This window comes from Ischnura elegans, chromosome 11 (genome assembly GCF_921293095.1).
Source record: "Ischnura elegans chromosome 11, ioIscEleg1.1, whole genome shotgun sequence".
Lineage (NCBI taxonomy): Eukaryota > Metazoa > Arthropoda > Insecta > Odonata > Coenagrionidae > Ischnura > Ischnura elegans.
Window position 1 is genome coordinate 72,532,489 of NC_060256.1, and position 23,674 is coordinate 72,556,162.

General features: G+C 37.6%; 1 protein-coding gene and 2 long non-coding RNA genes across 5 annotated transcripts; 1 reads left to right on the forward strand and 2 right to left on the reverse strand.

Moving 5' to 3' along the window:
• Positions 1-432: 432 nt before the first annotated feature.
• On the reverse strand, positions 433-2,103 carry LOC124168249. The gene has a single exon (XM_046546386.1). The coding sequence runs from the start codon at positions 2,048-2,050 to the stop codon at positions 674-676; it is 1,377 nt and encodes a 458-aa protein (XP_046402342.1). The 5' UTR covers positions 2,051-2,103; the 3' UTR covers positions 433-673.
• A 3,926-nt stretch (positions 2,104-6,029) lies between these two features.
• On the forward strand, positions 6,030-15,460 carry LOC124168084. 3 transcript variants are annotated; one of them, XR_006866838.1, is made up of 3 exons: positions 6,030-6,161; positions 12,492-12,655; positions 15,176-15,460. It is a non-coding gene; the product is annotated as an uncharacterized LOC124168084 (long non-coding RNA). The 3 variants fall into 3 exon arrangements; XR_006866839.1 differs by lacking the exon at positions 6,030-6,161 and adding an exon at positions 7,967-8,168; XR_006866837.1 differs by lacking the exon at positions 12,492-12,655.
• A 3,539-nt stretch (positions 15,461-18,999) lies between these two features.
• Positions 19,000-22,002, reverse strand: LOC124168307. The gene is made up of 4 exons (XR_006866900.1): positions 21,796-22,002; positions 20,627-20,755; positions 20,443-20,560; positions 19,000-19,240 (listed from the first exon to the last, which is right to left on the reverse strand). It is a non-coding gene; the product is annotated as an uncharacterized LOC124168307 (long non-coding RNA).
• Between the last annotated feature and the right edge of the window lie 1,672 nt (positions 22,003-23,674).

The window sequence follows — 23,674 nt, forward strand, 5'->3', positions numbered from 1 at the left end:
AGAATTTTGCGTTGTCGACATGATATTTATCTCACGATGGGTGCTATGCATGTTGTGCATGTGGCCAAGGATAGATCAGTATCAAAATGTTTAAATTATATGTACAGGCAATGCAATCTTTATGCGATAAAAAAGAAAAATGATTCGCTGACTAAATATGTGGCATCCTCGCCTTGTAGCATTGTTTACTTAGAGTGAAAATTCATATCACTAACATTAAGAAGAGACACAAGGCTGTGAAAGAAAACTGGTCGAAAGATTAAAATATCGCTATCAAACGAAGGCCATATAACCATAAAATGATGGCCTAATCTATCAGTGATGCCCAGTATCGATGTAAACTCTTCTGATCTGCAATTTTGAAGGATGATAAGGTGCCAGCACAGTTCAATTAGCTGAGGAAATGATACAATTATTTTTTTATCTCAATAATAAAGTAGAGAGATATTTTTATTTTCAATAGAGCCAAATACATTAAAAATGAAAGTTTGTTATGCCAGTATAAATAATAAGAATGAATTTTGGTGGAGACAGAGGTATTTCATTGTAGTTAACATAAGGCATTCATTTAAACAAGTATCACTCCAAAAATTACATTTCTTTGGCATTCCAAAGAAAAACCAACCTATATAAAATTTTCTCGATTTTAAAATTACACAAAGAAGCTGGTTTTTCACTTTTCAACTGATTTTTGACATAATAGAGGGGACGAATTCACCGATTGTACACCGTTTGGCAAAGCCACTTCCACAAATTCTCTAAAGATGTCCTCTACTTTGCTCCTATACTTTTCATCGTTACGGAACCGATATGCAATAATGGGAGCACTTCCTGTGTTATAGAGTTCCTCCATTTTTTCAGGAGTCATGTCATCAGAATTGGGTAGCATTAATTGATCTCCTAATAGCATCATTGGACTGAAAAACGTGGCCACTAGGACGCCGAAAGTCTTGTAGTATCCTAACAAATCCGTCTTGAGTTCGCTCAGGGAAAATGGGGGTGAGCTGCCATCAAGAAACATGAGACTTACCGTCAAGGATTCGTAGTAAAGATCAATCAGAGAAGTAAAATAATTCTCCCGAAAACGCCGTCTTGTATTAATGTATAAGAAATATAGCAGGTCGATACCCGGGTGACAAACTTTTGCCATCTGTAAGTCGTATAATTTCACGTCCACCGGCTCTTCCTCGTCCTCCTCTGTCTTCTTCTTGTAGCGGAACATCATGTTGTTCATCCAGCAGTCTCCGTGGGTTAAAACGCGGCATTTGCCTGTCGGAGTGGTCTTCAATCTGCAAATGGTGGGCCAAGCGCCTTCGAGGACTTTATCAAGAGCTCCAGAAGCTGCTGCCTCCTGTGGAAGCCCTTCTATTTCTCTACACAACTCCTTTATGTTCTCAATCGATGATTCTATCGTTTTATGGAGGACTGGTGGACGCTCTCCTGGTCCCGCGACGTAGTAAAAATAGTCTCGATCGAAGTCCGGATAAGATTTTATCCAACTTCCTTTCCCCGAGTCAAGAGTCTTCTCTGCAGCCAAGGAAATGGCATGAAGCCTCCCAAGAGCCTTCATAACCAACGTGCAATGCGGAAGATCCAAACCATCGAACAATTGGGAGCGATCAGCCGAACGATAACCACTGTAAACTAGATCTTCCATGTAGAAAGCAGCCTTGTCGCTATCATCAATGGCGTAGAAACAGGCCGCCAAAGGTAGTGGTACTCTCCCCGCTGAAACTTTGTTCATCACCGGCATGGCTTTGGTAAAGTAGAGGCTCTCTTTGAGGAAAACTTTGGAATCCTTCGAGATCTCCCTCTGGTAATCCATTGGAGACATTGACTTGACGAAGAGAGTGTGGTGTTTTATGTCTTCATCTCCAGGAATGCTATAGTTGAGGTTCACCCGAAGGACTAAAGAGGTAAAGCCTTCCAGGCCACTCGTTGCTTTTTCTACTTTATAGTCATCCAGCAGTCGGACGTCGCTCTTTCCGGTCAGGTTCTGAAGCGACTTGATGAGGGCTTCGCGTGACACGTAAGCAGATAGATCGCCCATCTTGCTGCTGCTTGGAACGGATTCACGGCGGCTACTATGCTCACTCTCTTAAATGCATTCTGTTCGCTGCTTCCCCGCCACGATAATGCTGTTTGCTGAGCTCACAAGGCCAGCGCATGACGGAGGGGAAGACCGTTGCGTGGCAACCATTTGATTTTCTCATTGCTGCTCTGACGAGCCTAGGTAGCCCCAGGGAAGGGTCTATTTTGAAATTTTGAAGAGTTTGCTTGACTTCTGGTCGCGTGTGTTAACGCCTTTTTACGCGGTACATTGTCTAAATGTATGAACACGTGAATGGACACGAAAATGCACCGTGTAACCACCTAACTTCGGCGAACGCATGAGCAGAAAATATAACCTGTTCTAATTTGGTTCATGCATTCGCACATGTTGCGTTCCGGTCCACCAAAATCATTCATGCAAACAGACCTTAACTGTTACGTGTTGATGTATCGTGTAAATAGGTATTTACTCATTTTTACATATTTGTTTGGGAGTGTATTTTCCCATAATTTTCTTATAACGTTATAGGTAAATTCGATTATTTTGGCCACCTGGTGTTGTCATTCGTGGATTAATGTGGGCGGGGAAGGCCCTCGTTAATTCATGTAAAAATCTGGGAAAATAGGAAAGATGGTAATCATTAAGGTGGCTCTTCAATACAAGTACTTATTCCACCATTTCAGCAAACAATTTTTAAAGGTTATTGGAGAATATTTACTAGCCAGTTGTCTATAAACAGCCACATTAACGCTGAGAGGCATTGCATACCATTAAGGCTGGTGCAGTGATCCCCGAAACATCGATCTTAATCCACTGATGGGTTCGGTTCCAAGGTACGGCGATTATTCCCCGTGAATCATCAACGCCGCGAGATAACCGAATAAATATCTCACCACAGGAAAAATTACTTGGATCGAGAGTCAAACCATGACCATTGACTTCCTGGCCCCTTGCAAAGATCACTGCGTAGCTGCAAATTTTAGTGGAGGGCATATACGGTCTGCCGTTCCATTCCCGTTGGAGGTGAATTTGTTCGTAGCAATCCATGCTAATTACTAAATCATCTGGAAACCATGTAAACTGCATCTAGTGCATTGGAATTGGGGAGATGCACACGCTTTCATTGTCGGAGATAAGGATTTGATTAAGATAAGGGATGAATTCATGGAACAATATGCATTATCTCCAATTATCGAAAGCATCCAATATCACAAGCGCTAATATTTCGCCACAATCGACATTTCTTCATCAACCTTGCCTGAAGTGCAACTCCATTTTATCTTACCTAGGTGATTTATACTTATTTTTAGACTCAATGTAAGTGCGTGGTATGACTCATTGGTAGAGTGGGTGAGGAGATATTTCTAGTCTAGATTGTATAAAGGGTTGGCAGAAGGCGTGGACAGACCTTGGTCTGTCAGGAGGAGTACTGACTTTTGTGGATGAAGGTTAGTTGAAGACTCGACCCTTACCCATTGACGTGCAATTCTTGTTACACTACCAGTGACGTGCGGTCTGGGAGACAGCAATAAAACAAAAATTCGTAAAACGTTGCAAAGTCATTTTTATTGCTTAGTTTAATGTTTCTGTGACTGCATAACTATTCTAAAACATGTATATAATATTATGCATTCCCAGTACGAGCCAACTTTTTCAGTGAAAATTGTTATTTGAAACAGGATAAAAAACTGATATAAAAAACACTTGAGCTGTTATTATTATCGTACTTTTTCAATTAAGTTCTAAACTATCCACGTTATGCAACTAAAAATGCTTCCTTACAAATAATTAATTATTATTATTCTTGAAAAATCACTAGGAGTTGTTTTTAACAACTTTTTGAATTATTTCCCCCGGCATTACGTTTATTGGTTTTTCCAATTTATTTACGACATGAGGTCTCACGGACCGCTACTAAAATTCAGTTGCAAATTTTCAGAAATAAATAATAAGAACGTTAAATTTTAAGAGTGCTATGTCCTTATTATACAAAATAAGCTCTTATAAAAAATTTTTTTTTAAAAACCGGCCTTTATATTTAGATTACAGGGGATGAGCAACGTTTATATATGACACAAAGCAAAAAAACTCAGTGACCCCGAAAAACCAAAAGTGACGTATTAAAAAAGTCACTATATTTATTAAATTTTCAGTGAATGGTAAGCCCCCTATGTTTCAAAATGCCACCCCTATGCTTTTAAATGCCTACCCCTATGTTAAAAATGCCACCCCGTACGTTTTATCTGGTTTTATGTAACGGTAAAACAATATTCAAACATTTACAAAACCTTACAATTGTTAATAAATATATGAAGATCATAATTAGCTAATTTTATGGTGGATAACTTTTACTGTGGTCGCAAAACACGAAAATCGACCATTTGGAACTACTTAGATCAAAAACATGTTTTGGGGGGCTATAGGTTGACTGGGGGGTGGTTAAAGGGGGGTTGGAGAGAAAAAGTTATATTTTCATGTATTGTCATCGGAAATGAAGAAGTGTGCAAAATTTCAGCGTTTTTGCTTCACAGGAAGTGAGTCAAATTTCAGTTACAAGATTTGTACCAGACAAACAGACAGGTTGGTGAGTTGATATAAAGGCTGGAATTAAGACGCTCCCGAGGATAATAGGTATTTTGAAATAGCAATTTCGAAAATATTCATAATTTTAGAAACGCAGCGGTCTCTCAGACCGCACGTCACCGGCTAAGGGTTAATGGGATGGAGATAGGAAATACTTTACAGAGGAGGCGAAGACAGGCTGGACAATAATGGATAGAAAATGAGCTACGAGACGCGCGAAGTGAGGATACTAATATCGGTGGGTCTGCTTTCATTTGAACCCAGCTAATGAGGTATGATACTTTTCATGTTGTTTGCAAAAGTGAATTATTGTCTGTACTCGTTTGCCCTTTATACAAACATGCAGTTTTAATACCATTGTGCAGAAATTTTGTTAAAAAATAATTAGAGGTTCGAGGAGAATGAAAATCTATTTTCTGTGGCGTGAGAGAGGCCCAGGACCCCTGAAATCTCCTGTGCTGAACCATGAAAAAATAAAAGAATGAACGAAGATTTTTTAATTTTATTTTAAAATATTTTTAATTTCAGTTTCAGGTTGCTATTTTCAGTACTAGATAAAATAATGAACATTCTTATCCTATCATTTGATTTTTATCAAGTTTTTTTCGTTGAGGATTACATATATAATAAATCCTAAGATTGACGGTGGATTAAATATTTATGATTCATGAGGGCCTTACTAGTGGTGAGTTCTGATTTAGGTAAAAAATTACAAATCTTACATCTATGAGAAATTAAGGGGAATTAAGCATTTTTCATGTGGGAACGCGCCATGCAACGCTCTGACCGATCAAAATAAAGTCTGTAAACGTAGGACTAACCTGTCAATACTTTTCTTTTCCTTCCCGCTGAATATTAACTCTCCTTTATCTAGAGCCCGCTAATACTGATCATACTCGTATAATAACTGGCACGTATCAATTTTCCCTCTGTGCTATAAGCGTTGTAGAATCATTCGTAGTACTAATATCTCGACATGTATGGAGAGCAGAGTTATTTCCTTTCCATGTCCCCATCTCCATGCCACTTCCATTTTTATTATTATTTACAGTTAGTATATTAGATTACATAAGTTAAAAGACCATAAAAATGAGAAATTGTTTGTTTTTTATCTTCGTTATTTCTGGAGATATAACACGACGTCTATCAATAAGCCGCTTTTGTAAAATTGTAGTTTTACAACATTGCCATATCTTGTAAACCGGTCCATGGATTAGAAAAGGACTTAGGGTGTTTAAAAACCAAGTGAAGACGATTTGAAAAATTTAGTGGAAATCGTTGTCTCGAGGGGCAAAGATCTGGTCGATTCGGAAGGCGTCACCTTTAAGTTAAGAAAGAAAAAATATTTAAGTAAGTATAGGCGTAACGCTAGCCTCCCGCCGCAGCGGGTCGTGCGACTGGCAGGAAGAAGTGTGGCTGTAACCCGCCTTCTCGCCTTTTATTATGTGTTATTCAGTGCTGAAAGTGTATTTGAAGGCGAAGATTAAAGCAAACTTCTAATATTTGACTACCAATTACTTGAAAGGTAGGTAATCGCAAGTGTTGAATATTATTTATCGAATAATTTCCTATTTTGAATCTTTATTTTCAAAGAACTTGAAATGTGTTACTCCCAACGGCCAGTTGATAGGTACAAGCTGTCACATGGCTAATTTTCGACAGTGCTCTTAGAATAGCGGTTTAGGCAATGGTACTTGATTACGTGATGTGCTCGTTGAGGCTTTTATCTTTTTGCCAATTTGATGCGTAGAAGTGGTGGAAATAGTGTTCACGATGTGTTGAACGTGGCTCCAAGAGAGGTATCGGAGACTGTCAAACGGCGCGGCCGGAGCTGTTGTATTCGCTGTGGATAACGAAATATATTTATGTGTACTTGACTTCCTTGTTCTTAAATACTTCCGTTATCATTCGACCTGTGCTTCGAATATTGTAAAATTCACGGTATATGTTCATGAAACATGTTCTTGTATCATTTAATGCTTTATTATTGCCTTGTCTGACTTACTATAAATAATCGACGCTATTAATTCGAATATTCCTCTCACTGACTCAAGAATCGCGCATATATTTACATTCGTTATCTAAAGCTGTTATCACTCCTCTTTTTATGTGATTTATATGTCGTGAATGCATCGTTACATTTTTTGTTAGAAACTTAGTAAAAAAAAGGAGTATCAAAGTGGGGTGGTGGTTAAAATTTGGCTCTACACCCCGTGGGCTGTGGGTTCAATTCCCGGGGGAGGGTGAAAATTCTCGGAGGTTACCCAATCCCTGCTTGATTTTGCGTGGAGGACACATACAGCACCACACTACGTCCGTCAGACGGGACGTTAAGGCGTGGTCCTCTTGGTGCTTTTCGTTAAGAGTAGGGTAATACCGACGCCGGGTTTCTCTCTATCCTTCATGGTGGAAATGCCCTCAGCTGTCCGTTGTTATTTCTTACAAATGAAATACCGTTACTGGAAAAAATACGCTGATTTGAATATCCGTGCCTCCTGGAGGTCCCTCTATCCATTCATTCCTGTGGGTTCCTATTTAATTGCGACCTCGGAAGTTTTACAGAATCGGTGATGAAAGTCTAAAAATGCCATTCTGGAGCATGTTCGTTGGAGTTTTGACTTCATTCCTATTAGTTATATTAAATTCCACAGGTTGTAGTAGACTCATTGTAACCAATAGGCATGATAGTTCATTATTTTCGACATATTTGTAATACCTATTTAAATGCAAATCCGTTGCTGATTGATGGATTTGCGATGTGGCATACTGCGGCAATTATGTATCCTAAAAATTGGGCGCGATTAACTAAATGAAGCCTTTAATGGATCGGATCCCATCTCAGGTTATCGGCTAAAGATTCCTTTTTTTCGCTTTTCAGTATCTAAGATCATGATAATTTCGAGGGTTTTAATGGAAGCATATTCTTTTTTATATTTAAGGCTAGAGTTTACTTTACGCAAAGTCGGGTCGTTCTCTTTTCTTGAGTTCAATATTTGATAATTGGTTAGATTTTCACAATAATTTCGTATTAAAATTCTCCTAATTTTTTTACAGGCTGTATTTTATCCGATAGCAATCATAAACATTACTATCAATATCTTATAACTCTGCTGATTTTTTTCATAAATAAAATTGGCTCTATAGCATGAAGGGAGCAGCTAATTGAAGTCTAATAATATTCTAAATGTTACTTTTTATGGTATGATGCAAAATAAAATATTTGATAAACCTATTATGTATTGGCCACAATTTCCAAAATTGATTTGATATCGTTAACAGGTTCTCGCAATTCAATAGCGACATAAATGAATTGTGCCAGTTTACTTAATATGTAAGAATATACCCTCATAGATATTTATTCCATCTCATTGGCAATGTGAACATGTATTGCATGGAAATGAGGAGATATACGCTGCAATACGGCTGACCAATGGAGTAGTAGATGTCTAGAACGAATGATGCCTTCCTACCACGGGACAAGTGCGACTTAGGCAGAATAAAACCCATCAGCTGTAGAATGGAGACTTAGCAGGTTAGATCAGTGCTCCGCTATTGGTATTGCAACTTTATTACATTCATTCATTCTTACCATTGCCGCGCTTATATTTACCGGAATCTTCTTCAATTACTTATCTGTTTCTTTTATGCCGTCTGACACCGCTGTCTGGAAGGGTAATTTTTAATCGGCTTGGTTCATCATAATCATCATCATTATTCAACAATCCTAAGATTGGTTTGACATAGCTCTCCATTTCTCTCTCCTATCCGCAAGCCTTTTCGTATCAATGAATTTATTCTCTTTTACATCCTTTATAACCTATTCTATGCAACTCATTCGTGGCCGTCCCTTACACTTCTTCCCTTTCACCTGTCCCTCTCCTATTGTTTTCATCAGGCCATCATGTCTCATAAAGTGGCCTACCGTCTCCTCCCTAAAGTTTTTAGAAGACTTATTTTTTCTTCCACTCTTCTTAGTACTTCCTCAGTTCTTGCACGGTCGATCCATATTATCTTCATCATTCTTCGGTAGCACCACATTTCAAATGCTTGCACTCTGGACTTCTCTTCTGCTTTCAACGTCCAAGCCTCGCTTCTATAGAGAAACATGCTTCATATGTAGCATATGATGAATTATTTCCTTACTTCTATGTACTCTCAGCTGTAGGAAGATTCTTCTTTTTGTAGAAATCTCTCTTCGCCGGGGCTGTTCTACTAACTATTTTTGCTGCGCCCATCGTTGGTTATTTGGCTTCACAGGTAAGAAAACTTCAAGTTGATGCTCTCCCGAGTCAACTAGGTTTCCGGTGGAGGCAGTCGGTGGCTTAAAGCTCAGCCGTGAGATCATAATCATAGTATGCTAATTTTTCCCATGGATCTTTATTCCTGAAGCCTTTCACTTGATTTTATCAGGGGCTGTCTTGGTGTTAACATAGGGAGTTACGGAAGAAAAGAAATCATGTCTCATTCTTTTCCTTAATCTTGCTTTATTATAGCTGGGTCCAGATTTTATCACAGCCACTTGGTTTTTATATAAACTTTGCGTAAAACTCCTCAGTCACCCTTGAGCTCTCCAGATTATCTCAGATTACCAAGAATTGAATTCCAATCCACGTCAAAAGCCATATGCACAAAAAAATAAGGGCGCTCCTCTAAGTTATCTTACGTGCAGCATAAGACCCATCATTACTTCTCTTATCTTTTCTTCTTTAAATCCAAATCGGTCCTCATAAAAAAATTATGCAAAACTTTTTTACTGTTTGGCATACAAATAACAAAAAAAACTTATGAAAAATAAACAATATCTGGTCAAACATCGATTTTTGGTGAATTTTCACTATACAATTTTATTCGTCATCCTCTGAATCTTCATTGATGCATGTTATAATATTTTCATTCAAAAATGATCTAGATTAAAAAAAAAGTTGAAAAATTGAACATTTTGTACTCTTCATTTTAGCACTGGCCTAACGTTAGCCTATGATAAAATCCCAAGGGTTTAGCGTAGTTGGGGTAGTCTCAAGGAGTTTTTTCATTTTGGAATATCTGACTAGTAGGTCCTCGAGGACGCAGGATAAATCTCGTACACTTACAAATTAAATCTATTCTCAGCTTTGAAGGATTGGGGAAGGGGTTTGGGTGTGTGGAATTTTTTTATTTGAAATAGCTTACTCGGAGGTTTTCGGAGTCCTGAAGCCATTTTCGGCACCAGCATCCACAAAGCTCTGTCCCTTGAGGTTGGAATTACAATCGGTATGAGTTTGAGCGTTAGTGAGAGGACTAAATATGTGCAAGATGGTATGAAACGGGTGTTGTGGGGGCAAAGGTCACGGGAAAAACAGTAAAAAATGGCCAAAATGGCATATTATATTTTTTTTCGGGGTGTACCACCACCTAGATGTTCTTTTTTCATTGCATTAGCCGAAAGGTATTTATATACTCCTTCGAAACACATTTTTTAATTGTGGCCCTCTCAAAAATATTTTATAAAAACTAGCGTTTGAAATTTTCAAATCGACGCCATTTCTCCTTATGCCCCTGAAAAGTTGTGTACAAAATTAGGCATCTGCTCCATTAAGAAAGACATCAAATGGCGCAAATTGCATTGAAAAATATGCTTTCTATCTCGAGATATTTAAAAAAGAGTGGAAATAGAAATTTCGAGCTAGGTTGGTGGGCCTGGTTGGGCCGGCCCTGGTGGGCCTCTAGCGGACTGGAAGTGTGGGGAGGTCAGTCCTATTTGATCCCAAATCCTATGCCCCAAGTCTGGGAAAAATCCGTTAGGGGGGACTTTTCAATCTCTTACTCGGCAATGCCCTTTGGGATCTCAAAATTGTGGTTCCCATTTTATCGTTATCAATGTCACCGTCCTCCTCTATTGCTCTCGTGCTGAGTTTTGATGTACGACCCTTCCAGATATTTTGCCACCCATACACTGTGTATTCAGTTTCATTCCTCTTTTTTTGTTTCTAGTGTAGTTTATTTTACGCCACTTTTCTTGAAGTTGTTCTTTGTATTCCTATGAGACACTTCTCGGCAGATTGTCAATGCACAATTTTTTGTTCATCTTCGCATATCCTTCATCCACGTTCCTCTAGCCTTCCTCGATTTTGTATAAATTTCATTTCTTATTATGCCCCGGCTTTTCCATATTTATTAAGTTTTCGCAATCCTGTGATGTCTTCCATATGATATGAGATTCCTCTGTGATCCATGGTTAGATTACACAGGCCAACAAAAGAATTTTGTTTGAAAACTTTTTTCTATTTTAATAGCTGATCTTTATAGATTTTTTTTGTGCCGAATCCAAACCTGGCCTTAGTTTTTTTGTATCACCCACAGTTTCCAAGCAATATGTATTTAATATTTAGTCTAATACTCCTATACGGTATATAGGGAAATCAATGAAACACTGTGTTACATCATAAAATTGTTTGTATTTACTGTTCAATGCATCGTGATAAAATTGTTTGTATTTACTACAGCGTGATAATACAGGGGTCACTTGTCAACTGGAATTGGCCTACATTTTCTTTCCATTTTTTCCTTGAAGCTTCTTGTGTAGCTTTTTCTGCGATGAATCGCTTGCTGAATTTCTCAGTGAAGTACCAACAGTAATCCCCCATTATCTTCGTTCATTAGACCTACTTTTTCAATTTTATTAAACTATAAAAAAGCTGTTAAATTCTAAAAATATTGCTTGATTTCATAAATTTAACTGTAAAATGTGAATAAATGGTGGGTGATACAACTTTAAAATCATCATATTTGGATTCAGCAACTTTAAAAACATAAGAATAAGGTTTCAGTAAAAAAGTTTTTTCATTGTTGGCCTGTATTATTATTTATTTTCTTCTTCCGAGAACTCATTTAGCTTCTTCCTATTGCCCACTTCAAAAATGTTTGTAATACATTCCCACTGGTTTCTCAGTCACATCCGTTTATACCTTTACTCCTCTCCTTGAAATGTCAGTTGATGGTGAGCCTCATTAAAATTTTCAGCTTCAATGTTTTCACGGCTTAATACAGTTTTATGAGTTTCATTTCTACAATGTTGAAAAATGGTAGCAGTAATTTTTCTGCCCAGGGTAGCTTTTGCAGTCCTCACCTGATCATGCACGAGCACCACGTTTTTCATTTTTGATATCTGAAATGTATTTTCTTCTAAAACGTATTTTAACTTTCTCATCAATCATATTTGAAATTTTCAATAATTTAAGGGGCATTATTTTCTTCTTCTCAATGAAACGTGGTTTATTTATTAAAATGTTATTTTTTTAATACTTTATACTTCCTTGATTATAAGCCGTTATATGCTCATTTTACTTTTCCTATTTATACCAATCTTCCCCGAAACCATCTGACTCTTTCTGAAACTTTGCATTATAATTTTTCTCTAGCATTCCCTATTCACTCCTGGAGTTTAAAATTTTATTACTTGCTTTATCGAACTGAACTTGAAAAGTTCCTGGTGGATGAGCGCACCCTTGTCTTACTACTTACCTTTTCTCTCATATTCCTGCCTTGGATCGTATTTAAACGCACCCTCATGGTTTACTAAAAACTCTATATTTTGTTGGTCATTTAATAGCAATCGAAATATTTCGTTAATCCATGTATTGCAGTTCCCTCCACGCTTTCGAAATCAGCCCCAATGTATTTCTCAGCCTCATCCTCAGAATTGGGTAAAAGTTGGTTTGTTCTTTACCTTTCTACTCTATATGTGTGTAGTGATTTTGATTTTGTTTTAGGTATCTATATTACAATATTTTAGGTTATTGCAATTTATCCATAATTTGTCCACAACAGTCCACTCCCATGCGTCGTAAAATATCCTGAAACCAATTTTCCTTGACAGGAGAGCAACCCACAAGACACAAGAGATTCACGGCGACGCCTAACCAGCCTAACTACCGAATGGAATATGGATTGGCTACGGAACCCAGGTTAACTATCTGGCGATTGACAGCTACGTCTATATCCACTTGATACTCTGCGATCCACCTCTAAGATATAAGCCAGGTGGTGACTATTTTTTTGCCAAGAATGCTTTCAACCTCATAGATTTCCTAGTAATAGTTACTACCACAATCACATGCGCCAGGGGTTACTTTTTTTTGCATGTAGCGAGGTATTCGGACTTGCGGACTAGTAAATTCCTCTTACACTTACACTGAGTTTTCATAGTGTTCTGTGAAAAAATTTTTTATTACTGATTGCATTTAAAAACCAGAGTATTTCTTGACAAGTAGGTACGTCGCCTTTTGCCTCGCTCTGGTGATAACTCCTTCTCTGAATTGGCCATTTTTATGGTGACGTATGTAACGTAACCATTTTCTCATCTCTATGTATACTTATGTTAACTTATAAGCTGAAGTAGCCTCTATCAATTTGGAATCGAGCGGACGTCTTTCGTGCATGTCCTCACAGATGCGACCCTCAACGATACCGCGCCGTGACTAATTTACTCATGGGCATTATATATTTTTTGTTTGGATTTCTTTTCCTATTTTCACTCATGAAGCAATTCAGGTTTCATCATCCCAAATGATCTCCTTCTATGTATTTAATATTATTCCATAGCTGAAATTTTAGTCTTCACCGTCTATAGCAACGTAAGTTTATCGATATTATTAATCGCAATTTGCTTGCATTCATTGTTTTACTGTAATTCGCTCACAGTTTCTGCTTTGATCCAAGAAGTGCCCCGGGAGTATTTTGTGATCGCTGCCCTAGTTGACCTCCATTAGACCAGTCGTTTACGACTGATGGAAACATAATAATTCTTTGAACAACCCAGTGATTATAATGCGATAATAATTACCGCATTAAGTCACATTTATATTTCTTGTGAAAGGCGAAAAAAGAATTTTATTTTATTTCGTCCATAAGTTTACTTGTTCTTGTATATTGTATGTTATTGTCACATATAGGTTTCGTAAGGATAATCTTTCAGAAAATTACATATACTTTCTTTTGTTTTCTGGCCTGCCTTGAGTTTAATTTTTTTAAGGACCATAGCTTCAACGCTGGTTTTTTATTTGACCATTGATGCTACCTAAAGCTCCTCTTTATTTTGTGTTGTTAAAAAAAGTGTACATTTAAGTTGGGGTAATAAAATTAATTTATTCATTACAAAGGCATTGATTGGGCCCATCAGTCGCGATCATTTTGCGATGTTTTTGCAGTCTTTTTCCCAGATATGGTTGAAGTTCAATCAAAACAGTCGCATGTTCCAAGAATAATAGTTATATATCTTTTAGCGTGCGTGAAGAATGAAAACTGTTCGTTTCTTTTTTTATGGCACAGAGTTCGATCAAAGTAAAAATATTTGCTGAACTCGATAATTTATTCATGGTATTAGAGGAAATGGTATTAAATACCGAGAATTCACAGAATCTTAAGTATGACAAAAAATTCTATTATATGCTTCAGGAGGGAAAATTAGATTTCTGGCTCTGTATCCTCACAGTAGGGTAGTTTAATTGATTGCAGATTCGTTACCCACCATTAGTGTATTCATAATATACAAATTATTTGGATTTAGAAATCCCAGTATAGAAGAATGTTATAATGGTCAATTTTAACCTCATATGAAAAGGCGAGATAGGCGCCCATGCGATGCCACTCCACGTGACGTCACAGAGACCTAGGAGCTATACGAGTAGTCAGGAGTTTTACATCGTCTGAGGTTACCAATGCATGCAGGAGGCACAGAGCTCACGGAAACGTCTCTTAATAATCACCTATGGAAATTGCCTAAGGTCGGGAAGTTTCCTTCGTTTGATAGGATATTAATAAGCCTTATTTAAGCCAAGCGCTACCAGCTAGCAGCCTGCATCGTAACGGCGCTCATTGCATCGCACCAAGGTGGCCTCACCCGGCGGCAGCCGGAACCAGAACGACGTCACACGGGCTTTTCCCACCTTTTCATACTTAGCCGTCGCGTTTTCGTGCGCTTGAAAATTTTCAATTTTCATTTAATTGCGAAAAATAATATCGTCATTAAAAAATCTAAAAGCTTGAAATACGTACTCCAGGAGTAATAATATGCCGATTTCGGTAATCAAAGAGTAAGAAACCAACCTATTACTAAAATCGTGGGGATACAGTATAATATTTAATTTTAAACTCGCGCGCCTCCTTTCATAATACTACGAGGAAGAATTTTTTTATTTATGCATGTTTTAACACAAAATGTATAGATGCACAATATCCCTGCAGGACCAATAGTTACTATGAATTAGGGATTTTGATTTACTAATTTAAATATAAGCTTTTGTGTCAATACCATGTCTCATTGTTCCTACAAAATAATATGGCTTCGCTCCATATAAATATGCTTGATGATAAAAAACCTGAAAGACATTCCCATAGCGAAATCAACCGTTTTATTTTTACCGGTTGTGAGAAAGAAAAGCTATAGACTTACGGCGAACTGATAACAAAATTATTTGCTCATTCACCTCCCTGATTTTGCAATTCAAGTGCTGGCATGTTCGATTTCAGACTTTAATCCCTTCTCCCTTTCTTTTATTGCAGGGTTATCAATAAGCAAAAAGGAGTCGTCTCTATCAAGGTCTTGCCGCTTCGTGGTCAATGAAAGTTCTTGGAGATACGCAACATGTTATATGCCACCAAAGACTTTTGATTCGTGAGACTGATTTGTTGCTGAATAAATATTAACATAATAAAGAAATCCAACATGTTTTCACTTTCATATCACTTTTGTTTTCCAACATGTAATGATTTTGTACTATCCAGATCGTTTAAAATTATTGTTAGTGACCAAACTGGTGGTAAATAAAGTGACCCAATTTTCCTCAACTGTTGCACATGTTTCTGATGTAAGTCTTCGCGGCGTTCCGGTTCGCAGTAGGGTAGGTAACTTCAGCCTGACTTGAGGACGACTATAGCACAGTAGATGAAACGTCGCTATCAAAATGACAAGGTGTATGGAACCCGGAAATATACCATACTGTTTCTCATAAGGTTACCCTTATTTTTCACGCTGTAATATCCACTTTTTATGGAACGAGAGTGGACCAGTTTTGGTTAGAAATACAGTTACGAAAACTATTAAAGAACTGCTTGGTAACTCATTTGTCAAAGACCTTAAGTGACAGGTTAAGTTCAATTTGATCATACTTATCCCTGAAAAATATTAGATACTTGATTTTCTGATTTTCCATTACAGCTAGGCAGTATTAGTCGGTTGATACGTGTTCCCGCGGTCGTGTCAGTTATTTTGAAGCAAAGTTAGCAAGTGCGATATTTAAGATATTGTTCATGATCTTTCACCTCTATTGATCCATTATGTTAATTTTTTCATAACAGTGAGTATTGTCTTTGTAATGCTTACAATAAGTACATTAAATAAATGGTATATTCAAGGCGAGTAGTTTCGTTTGCCACCCAATATCCATTCTCTATAATTGCTTTCGTATCCCTTTATAAGATTTCAGAAGTGGTATTTTAACTCTCATTATGATATTCGTTAAAATTCTGTGAACTCTGATATATATATCATGGTCATTAAAAGGACTTTTTCAAAAGCTAATACATGATCTTTTATTTCTGTATTCAATGGAAAAATAGAAATGTGCAGATAGACGCTGATTATCTATACCACTGGTTTAAGGTTCTTCGACAGTCACGAGCTTTCCTGGTTTGGGACATAGAACATCACCCAATATTAAATGTATGGTGAATCGGGAAACGGGCATCGTTTGAGATTCTGTTTTTTTTAGCTACACTTTCATCTTTCTGCTAAAGGAAATTTGAATACCTGAAAGTAATAAAAAAATTATAGGAAGATTGACAATTGATGAGCTTAATATTGATGTATGGTATAAACCAGTATAAACTGTAATTCATTTCGCAGTATGTGCATGGAGTAGACTCCAGTTATTAGGCAGAACCTGGATAACGATCGCATATAACTGTAACAAAGTTCAGTTCTGCTCTACACTAAATTGAAGCTCCTATATCAGTAAATATGATTTGGCAATGACGCATACCTTAAAAAATCAACTCTTATCACAGAGGTGATAACTGTACAATATCAAACAAGTGGATTAAAGAAATAAAAAAAACTAATTCTAAAGTGAAATTCAGGCAACAAAATTGAAGCATCTCGAATTGTGTAGTCTTATGTTATTTTATGTGATAAGAGTCCATTTTTGGCGTAAAGTTTTCGGATAATGAGCAACTTAATGACGTATACCTCGTTTCATTTGTTTATTTGAAATACCCGCTTTTTCACTCTTCCGCAACCAGAGTTGTTCAATAAAATTGAAGGCATATGCCATTTGTCGGTGAACTTAGCGGAGACTAAAGCCAAATTCTAACGTCACGCCACCTATTGGTTATTTCAAGAACTAGAATTAATAATGTTTACAAGTTAACTTTGTAACAAATTTCAGTGTTTATGGGAAAGATGCAGACGCGAAACGTCTAGAAAACTATAATTATAAACATTTTTTCCGAAAACTGCCCGATTTTTTTCCGGCCGGCCGCCAGGCCCGCCGGAAAAAATTTGGGTCGTTCTGGGGACAAGATATTATTATTTAATGGCTTTCAGAAAGTTTCACGCCGTCCCTAACACACGGCCAAAATATTAGAATGAGATTTCCATAAAATTTTATTTTAAAAACATTTCGAAAAGTAAAAAAAATATTGCCAGTAAAAGGAATCGATCCAATATCCTTTATAATCTTTCCATATACTTCCACCTCTTTTCTCCCAGGCCGCCGGGGTTCTATGAAAGAAATGGCTCGGCACTTATTTATCATTTGCAAAAGCATGGACTCAGTCGTGAAAAATTTACCGAGTTAGGCTGTCCGAGAGATTTGAGGCAGGCTTACCCCAAGATATTCTTCTCTCTCAGTGAAGAAGGCTTTGGGACTTAGAATAAATTTTCGAGCTTTTGCCTTCAGTTCATCATTTCCGTACACGGTTCGCAAACTCGAGGTTCACTGTACGATCCGTTCCATATTATCGGGAGCCATTTTGGATCGTTGGATGACCGTAGGACAAATTCAACTGCTTGAGTGACAGATCGCCATCTGTGCCATTTTTTTTGCAGATAATTCAGGGCTGCCATCTTGGTGGTATTTTAGACCATATGATTTTAATTTGAAGTGCCAAATGGTTCAAAAGGCTGCCAACCAAACATTTCTCTTGCTCGTCTACGTCAACGCTGTTGCTACGGAAGTATCCAAGACATTACACCACGGGCGCAGCTAGGAATTAAGGCTAGGGGGGTTTTAGAGCAAATAATAGGCAATTTTAGGCAAGGAGTCCGGGAGGTAAGTGGAGGGAGCCTACCCCAGAACATTTTTAAGGTAAACGGTTCAAAGTGATGAGTTGTACGACTTTCTGAGGGATAGTTTATTAATATTTACATTATTCTATAAGAATTATTAATCCAATTTGGTAAAATGGATTAATTTTTTTTTAATTTCTGAGCTCGGGGGGAGTAGGGGGTCCTCTAAAACCCCCCTTGCAGCGCCATTGCATTACACCATTCATTTTTATCGTTTCCGTGAGAAATCGTGGATAGTCGAAATTGAGACAAGAACTTTATTTTCGAAAACTTTTGGAACACAATTTCATGGGACATGAGACCTCAGCATTATTTCTGCATTAGACCATTCGCTTTTCATCTGATTATAACCATAACGCAGGAAAGTAACGAGCTCTATAATTAGCAGACCGAAACGTGTGAAACAAACGCAAGGTGAAGGCTAAGAGAATTGGACTGGCTGACATCAGCACTGAACTCTTAAAATAATTACTTGTGATGTCCACCTACAAAAACTCACTTCAGTTTTTTTCTATGCAGTCGATCTTACCGTAACTTTTTCCCGTAAGAATTCATTTCTCACGTCGTTATTTGCAAGTTTTCTCCACCACATTTCCAGTGAACCTTCCTCACATGTCCTCTGCCCATTGCTGTAGTTTGAAAAAAAATTTAGGCGGTACTCACAAAAAATTCCAACACCTGAACATGTATTATACATCCGGCCGCGAAGGTATTTTAACCGGTACGCTTATAACGAGTTTGGATTTTAGGGGGTACACCGTACCGGCCCAACTACAGCACTGCCTCTGCCTATATAAGGAATTTACCAATTTTTTTATCATAGCATAGCTGCTACAGTTTCAAGTTTCAACAAGCCTAAAAGGTACGAAAATTATCTCACTCTGAGTCTCAACTTCAGTCCCTTGAGCAATTACAAAAACAGTAACATTATGGATGGAGATACATCACGATAAAGAAGGAATGGAAAATAATACCACACTACCTTGCGCAACCGAAGTACCGTTGATGCTGAGTAAAAAAAGGCTTCATTATTCTTCCACCTTTTATTTCTGAAAAAAGTTTACAATAAAGAAACAGTCATTCGATATCAATACTTCACACAAGATATCCAGGTCCCCACTTCTTCATATCAAAGACCTATTCACTTTACTTTCAAGCTCGGGTACCGAGTGCCAGCAAGAAATCCACTGCAGCTCCGCGTAGTCGCCGCGTTAAAACGTAAGCCACGGAGGAATTCAGCAGACACTTGCTCACCATAATCGCTCCACTTATTGTCAAACCTGAAAATGTAAAAGACAACGATTGAACCAGAAAAGGTATCACAGTGGTATTAACTGAGTCGCCCATAAGTGCCCTTACATTGCGCAAATTCCACATAGGAAAAATAATTAGCCTCGACCGGGATTAGAGTCCAGATCTCCCGAATTTGTGCTCTGTTTTCAACCACTTGAACTGTCAAGTCATTTTCCCCTGCGGAGTTTTGGATATTCTTGATACCAGAGATCGAATTCAGGTCAAGGCAAATGATTTTTCCAGTGTGGATTTTTCTAACTATCATCTTCATTACATTACTTCCATTTGGTTTCGTGACAGCAAGTATAGTTAAAAAATTTACTTTTCAAGAAATGAAAAACGTATTGAATTAAAATGACTTTTTTCAGACTAATGATTCTAATACGTGCATATCTATCAACTTCAAATATATTTTATTTTTTAAACTGATCGTATTTCCAGAAGAAAGCATGGCAACGAGAGCCATTTAAAATCAGTTCTAGCCTTCTCCCATTAACATTCAAGACGATAAATGTTATAGCTGAATGCTAGGTTTAGCTTTCCTGAACGTTCCAAAATACGCCTTTTTGAATTATAGTCTTGATTTCACTACTAGCTAAGTGAGTGAAAAATTTCTTACAGATCACCGGTTTCGGACAGTGTCTGCAGTCAATCAAAGCAGAAAAATGCATGCACAATCCTAGGTTTTTTTAGGGAAATTTCAAAAAATGTAGGTTAATCTTACGTGATTACTGCAGACAGATAAGAATTATTTTAGAAAATCCATAATCACTTCAATACTTTTAAATAATATTATATCCACGTGTCATTTTACGTTCCTAATTAAAAGACACTTGTTAGTATATGTTTTACACTCAATTTACGAAATTTTACGCTTGGCACCTCAAGAAATTCGTCATAATAAAAAAAAATGGGTGTAGAAATGGCAAAATTTTACACGAAATGAACTTGAAATAAATAATATTGATACACCAGATTGTAGCAAAAATTCATGCATAATTGCTGGAACTAAAAATTCACGCATATTTCCCTATTCTAATAATATGCCGGTCACCGGTCCTGGCAGCAAACATATCGTGACCGGCCCCGAGCGGTGACGCCGCCGGGGCTCAAACATAAATACTTAACCTTGGCGTCGGTTATCAATGGTATATGGATTGCATTGTAATAAAAAGGAAAAAGGGAATACCTTTGGTTGTCTACGGGATGGTGCGTTGCGCTGTTGTGGAGGCGGGAGGAAACGTGATGGTCAACAGCGGACGGCTGTGGACTGACTGAGCTAAGCTTACTGCACTTGTGGCCGCGAGCTACAATGAGAAAATGTCTTAAGGCCTGGTTACACTATACATTAACACGTACGTTACGTTACTTACGTGTTAATGTACCGTGTAACCAGGCCTTAAGGATCCAACTTCACAGCCCATTAGGGATGATATTAGCTATATTGTCGCTATCCCTTCCCCCACTGTCTAAAATATCCTGGCGAGGCCATGCCATCATACCTGTGGGTAAAAGAAAAGTAATTCAAAGGCGATACGAAAAGAAATTGTAAGTAGCCCAGTGCGATTTCTTAGGTAATTTTAACGGCATAAAATGAAGAACATTTCAAATAGGTACCCTCATTTATAATAGGTACCTTAATAAAAAAAAAATTTCACATTTTTTTGGTTAATTTACCGCCCTTTCCGTCATAAAAATAATACTTCCGGATTCAGGACTTTGTTCTCAGCATTTAAAAGTAAAAAATCACAAAAAAGCGTGTCATGGAACTGCATAATTACCAAAAATATGACTACGCAAAACCAGTTTATTGACGAAAAACCTATTAGTTTTACAAAGACTAACAGCACGATTGAAGCTTGCCAATGTCCGATTTTCCTAATTTCATCGGGAATTCCGATATATTCATAAAAATTCTTTAACTGGATTCTATTTGACAATCCTAACGTTCACCAGCAACCCTGTTACATCCCCCGGTGAGCGTATTCAAATCGAGTCCAGGCTTAAAAGAAAGTATTTAGATTACACCAAAGACTCTTTCAACGCAATGTGTGGTATGGGTTTAAACATTTGCTCATCATTTTATCGAATATTTCCACTCTATGATGAAAAGAAGTCCAAAGTCCTCTGAGCAATAACGATATAAAAACTCGGAACAAAAAAAAAACGGACACATTCTCCCTTTTAAATTGAGGAAAATTACAAAATGAAACAGGACTGCTCACAGTTCTGGCGACTTGATCAATAACATACTATTTTGAGGAAATATATTTCTCAAAACAGGTCGGAAATAATTCAATCGGGGAAATGGCTGGAATACGCCACTCCCCCTCGGGTTGGAGTGGCCCCATTAGACACACTTACGCGAAGAGAATTTGCACGTTACTGCCTCTACTGCCCACTGAAATCGCATATCAATTCATTACACGAAAAAAAATCAACAGACCTTTTTAACGATCAACGTAAAATCTCTAGCAATGAAAATTCAAATACGTCGCGCAAGCATCGCATCGCAACGACGTTAAAAATATTATATCTCTACCTGTTAAAACAGCCACGCACTAGATTTTCCAAATAAAGGTCCGCAGAATGAGATCACCTAGCATACAAATTACAGAGGAGGAAGTTCACGACAGGAAAATCTCCGACCATGGCTCCGACACTATCAGCAACCAGACGTGATACTCACGCACTCATTCTGATCGATTCTGTTTTCTTGCTGTTTTTGGTGGATGAAGTGGGTGCCAGCCTGCAGCTGGAGGATAGTGCCTCCTCAGGGAAAACAATTTGATGAAAAAAATGACAATCGATTTGCACCATAGCAATATCCAAGGAGACTCCATACAGGAGGCCCTATATATCCCGCAAAAGGCTGATATCTGGTGCCACTTCGGCTGCATTTCAATCAGTTAAAAAAAAGTCCGCGGCGCAGTGCTGAGTGCAATGCGATCAACTTTTTTTCCTATTTTTGCATCGTAATGTTTGTAATTGCAAGGAATAGCAGTTAAAAGTTAAAAATTGTAAACCCATTTATATGGGCAGTGGGTGACAACTATTTAGAGAGGTATTGAGGATCCTCTTTTATATTATTCATGGAAATATTCATAAATGTAATCAAAACACAATGAATGCAATATATACTCAATGGCAATATGTAAAGGGGTTCCATTGTATCATTCATGACTGCATTCGAAACTTGACGCGAGACTTATTGCTTACCCACGAGGCCATAAAACTATAAACTGCCCACAAAATACAGGCATATTTTATTACAAAATCTAGAAGGAATCAGAATAATTGGAATGATCCATATTTGATTGGAGAATATGATAAAATATTAATTCTGAAACTGATAAATTACAAACAAAATTATAAGTGAGCCATACCTTTTTACCGATGTTTTATTTGCGCCCAGCTAAAACTCCTTGTGATTCATATATTTATGGAATATAATTAGATAATCAAGGAGGATATAAATTTCAGAGTCATGGGCGGAATAAGGTCGTTTTTATAGGGAGGATTGATTAATTATTTTACAGGGTTCTTTATTAATTTTCGCGGAGCCGTGGTGGTAAGCAGCAGTGGTGCCGTGAGGTGGAGGCTTTTGGGGGATAAAACCCCCCTCAGAGCAATTTTTAAGTTTAATCCATTTTACTTAATTGGATAAATATTAATAATAGAATAGTGTAAGGATTAATAAAATATCCCCCAGAAAGCCTTAAAATTCACCATTTTGAATCATTTATCTTAAAATTCCACAATTTATTAATCTAGCACCTATTGCTTATCCTTGTGGGTATTGACATACCCCCACATACCCTATTAGTTGCACCTAAACCCCCCCCCCCCAGCCTTAATGCCTAGAAATTAAGGCTAGGGGGTTTTAGGCTCAACTAATACTGGGGTGCCTTGGGGTGTGGTATACCCGCCAGGGTAGGCAGTAGGTGCGGGGGTCCTCCGCCAGAAAAATGTTAAGTTTTATGGCCTTCTGAGGGATATTTTATCACACTATTCTATAAGCAATATTAATCCAATTAATGGATCATTCAACTATTCTGTCAATCACTTGAAAGAGCTGTACAAGTTCAAATAGTGGACCTTAATCAAGGAGTGACTTTTACTGAAGGATGCCCCCATGTTTGTTCTATAATTCTTAGTTGTGACGAATTAGATGAGTGCTTGTTTATGCATTGAAATATTTCTTGATTCAGTGGCTTTAATTTTTCGCACTATGCAGCATTTGAGTCATTAAGTAAAATAGATTTAACTTAAAATTTCTCTGAGCTCTGGGAGGGATTTTATCCTCCAAAACCCCCCCTCGCTGTGCCACTGCGCCCCTCGTAAGCAGTACTTCTCAGTGGCAATGCATCCCAGATCTAGTATGCGTAGGTAACTTGCTTTAATATATTCACAAATTATAT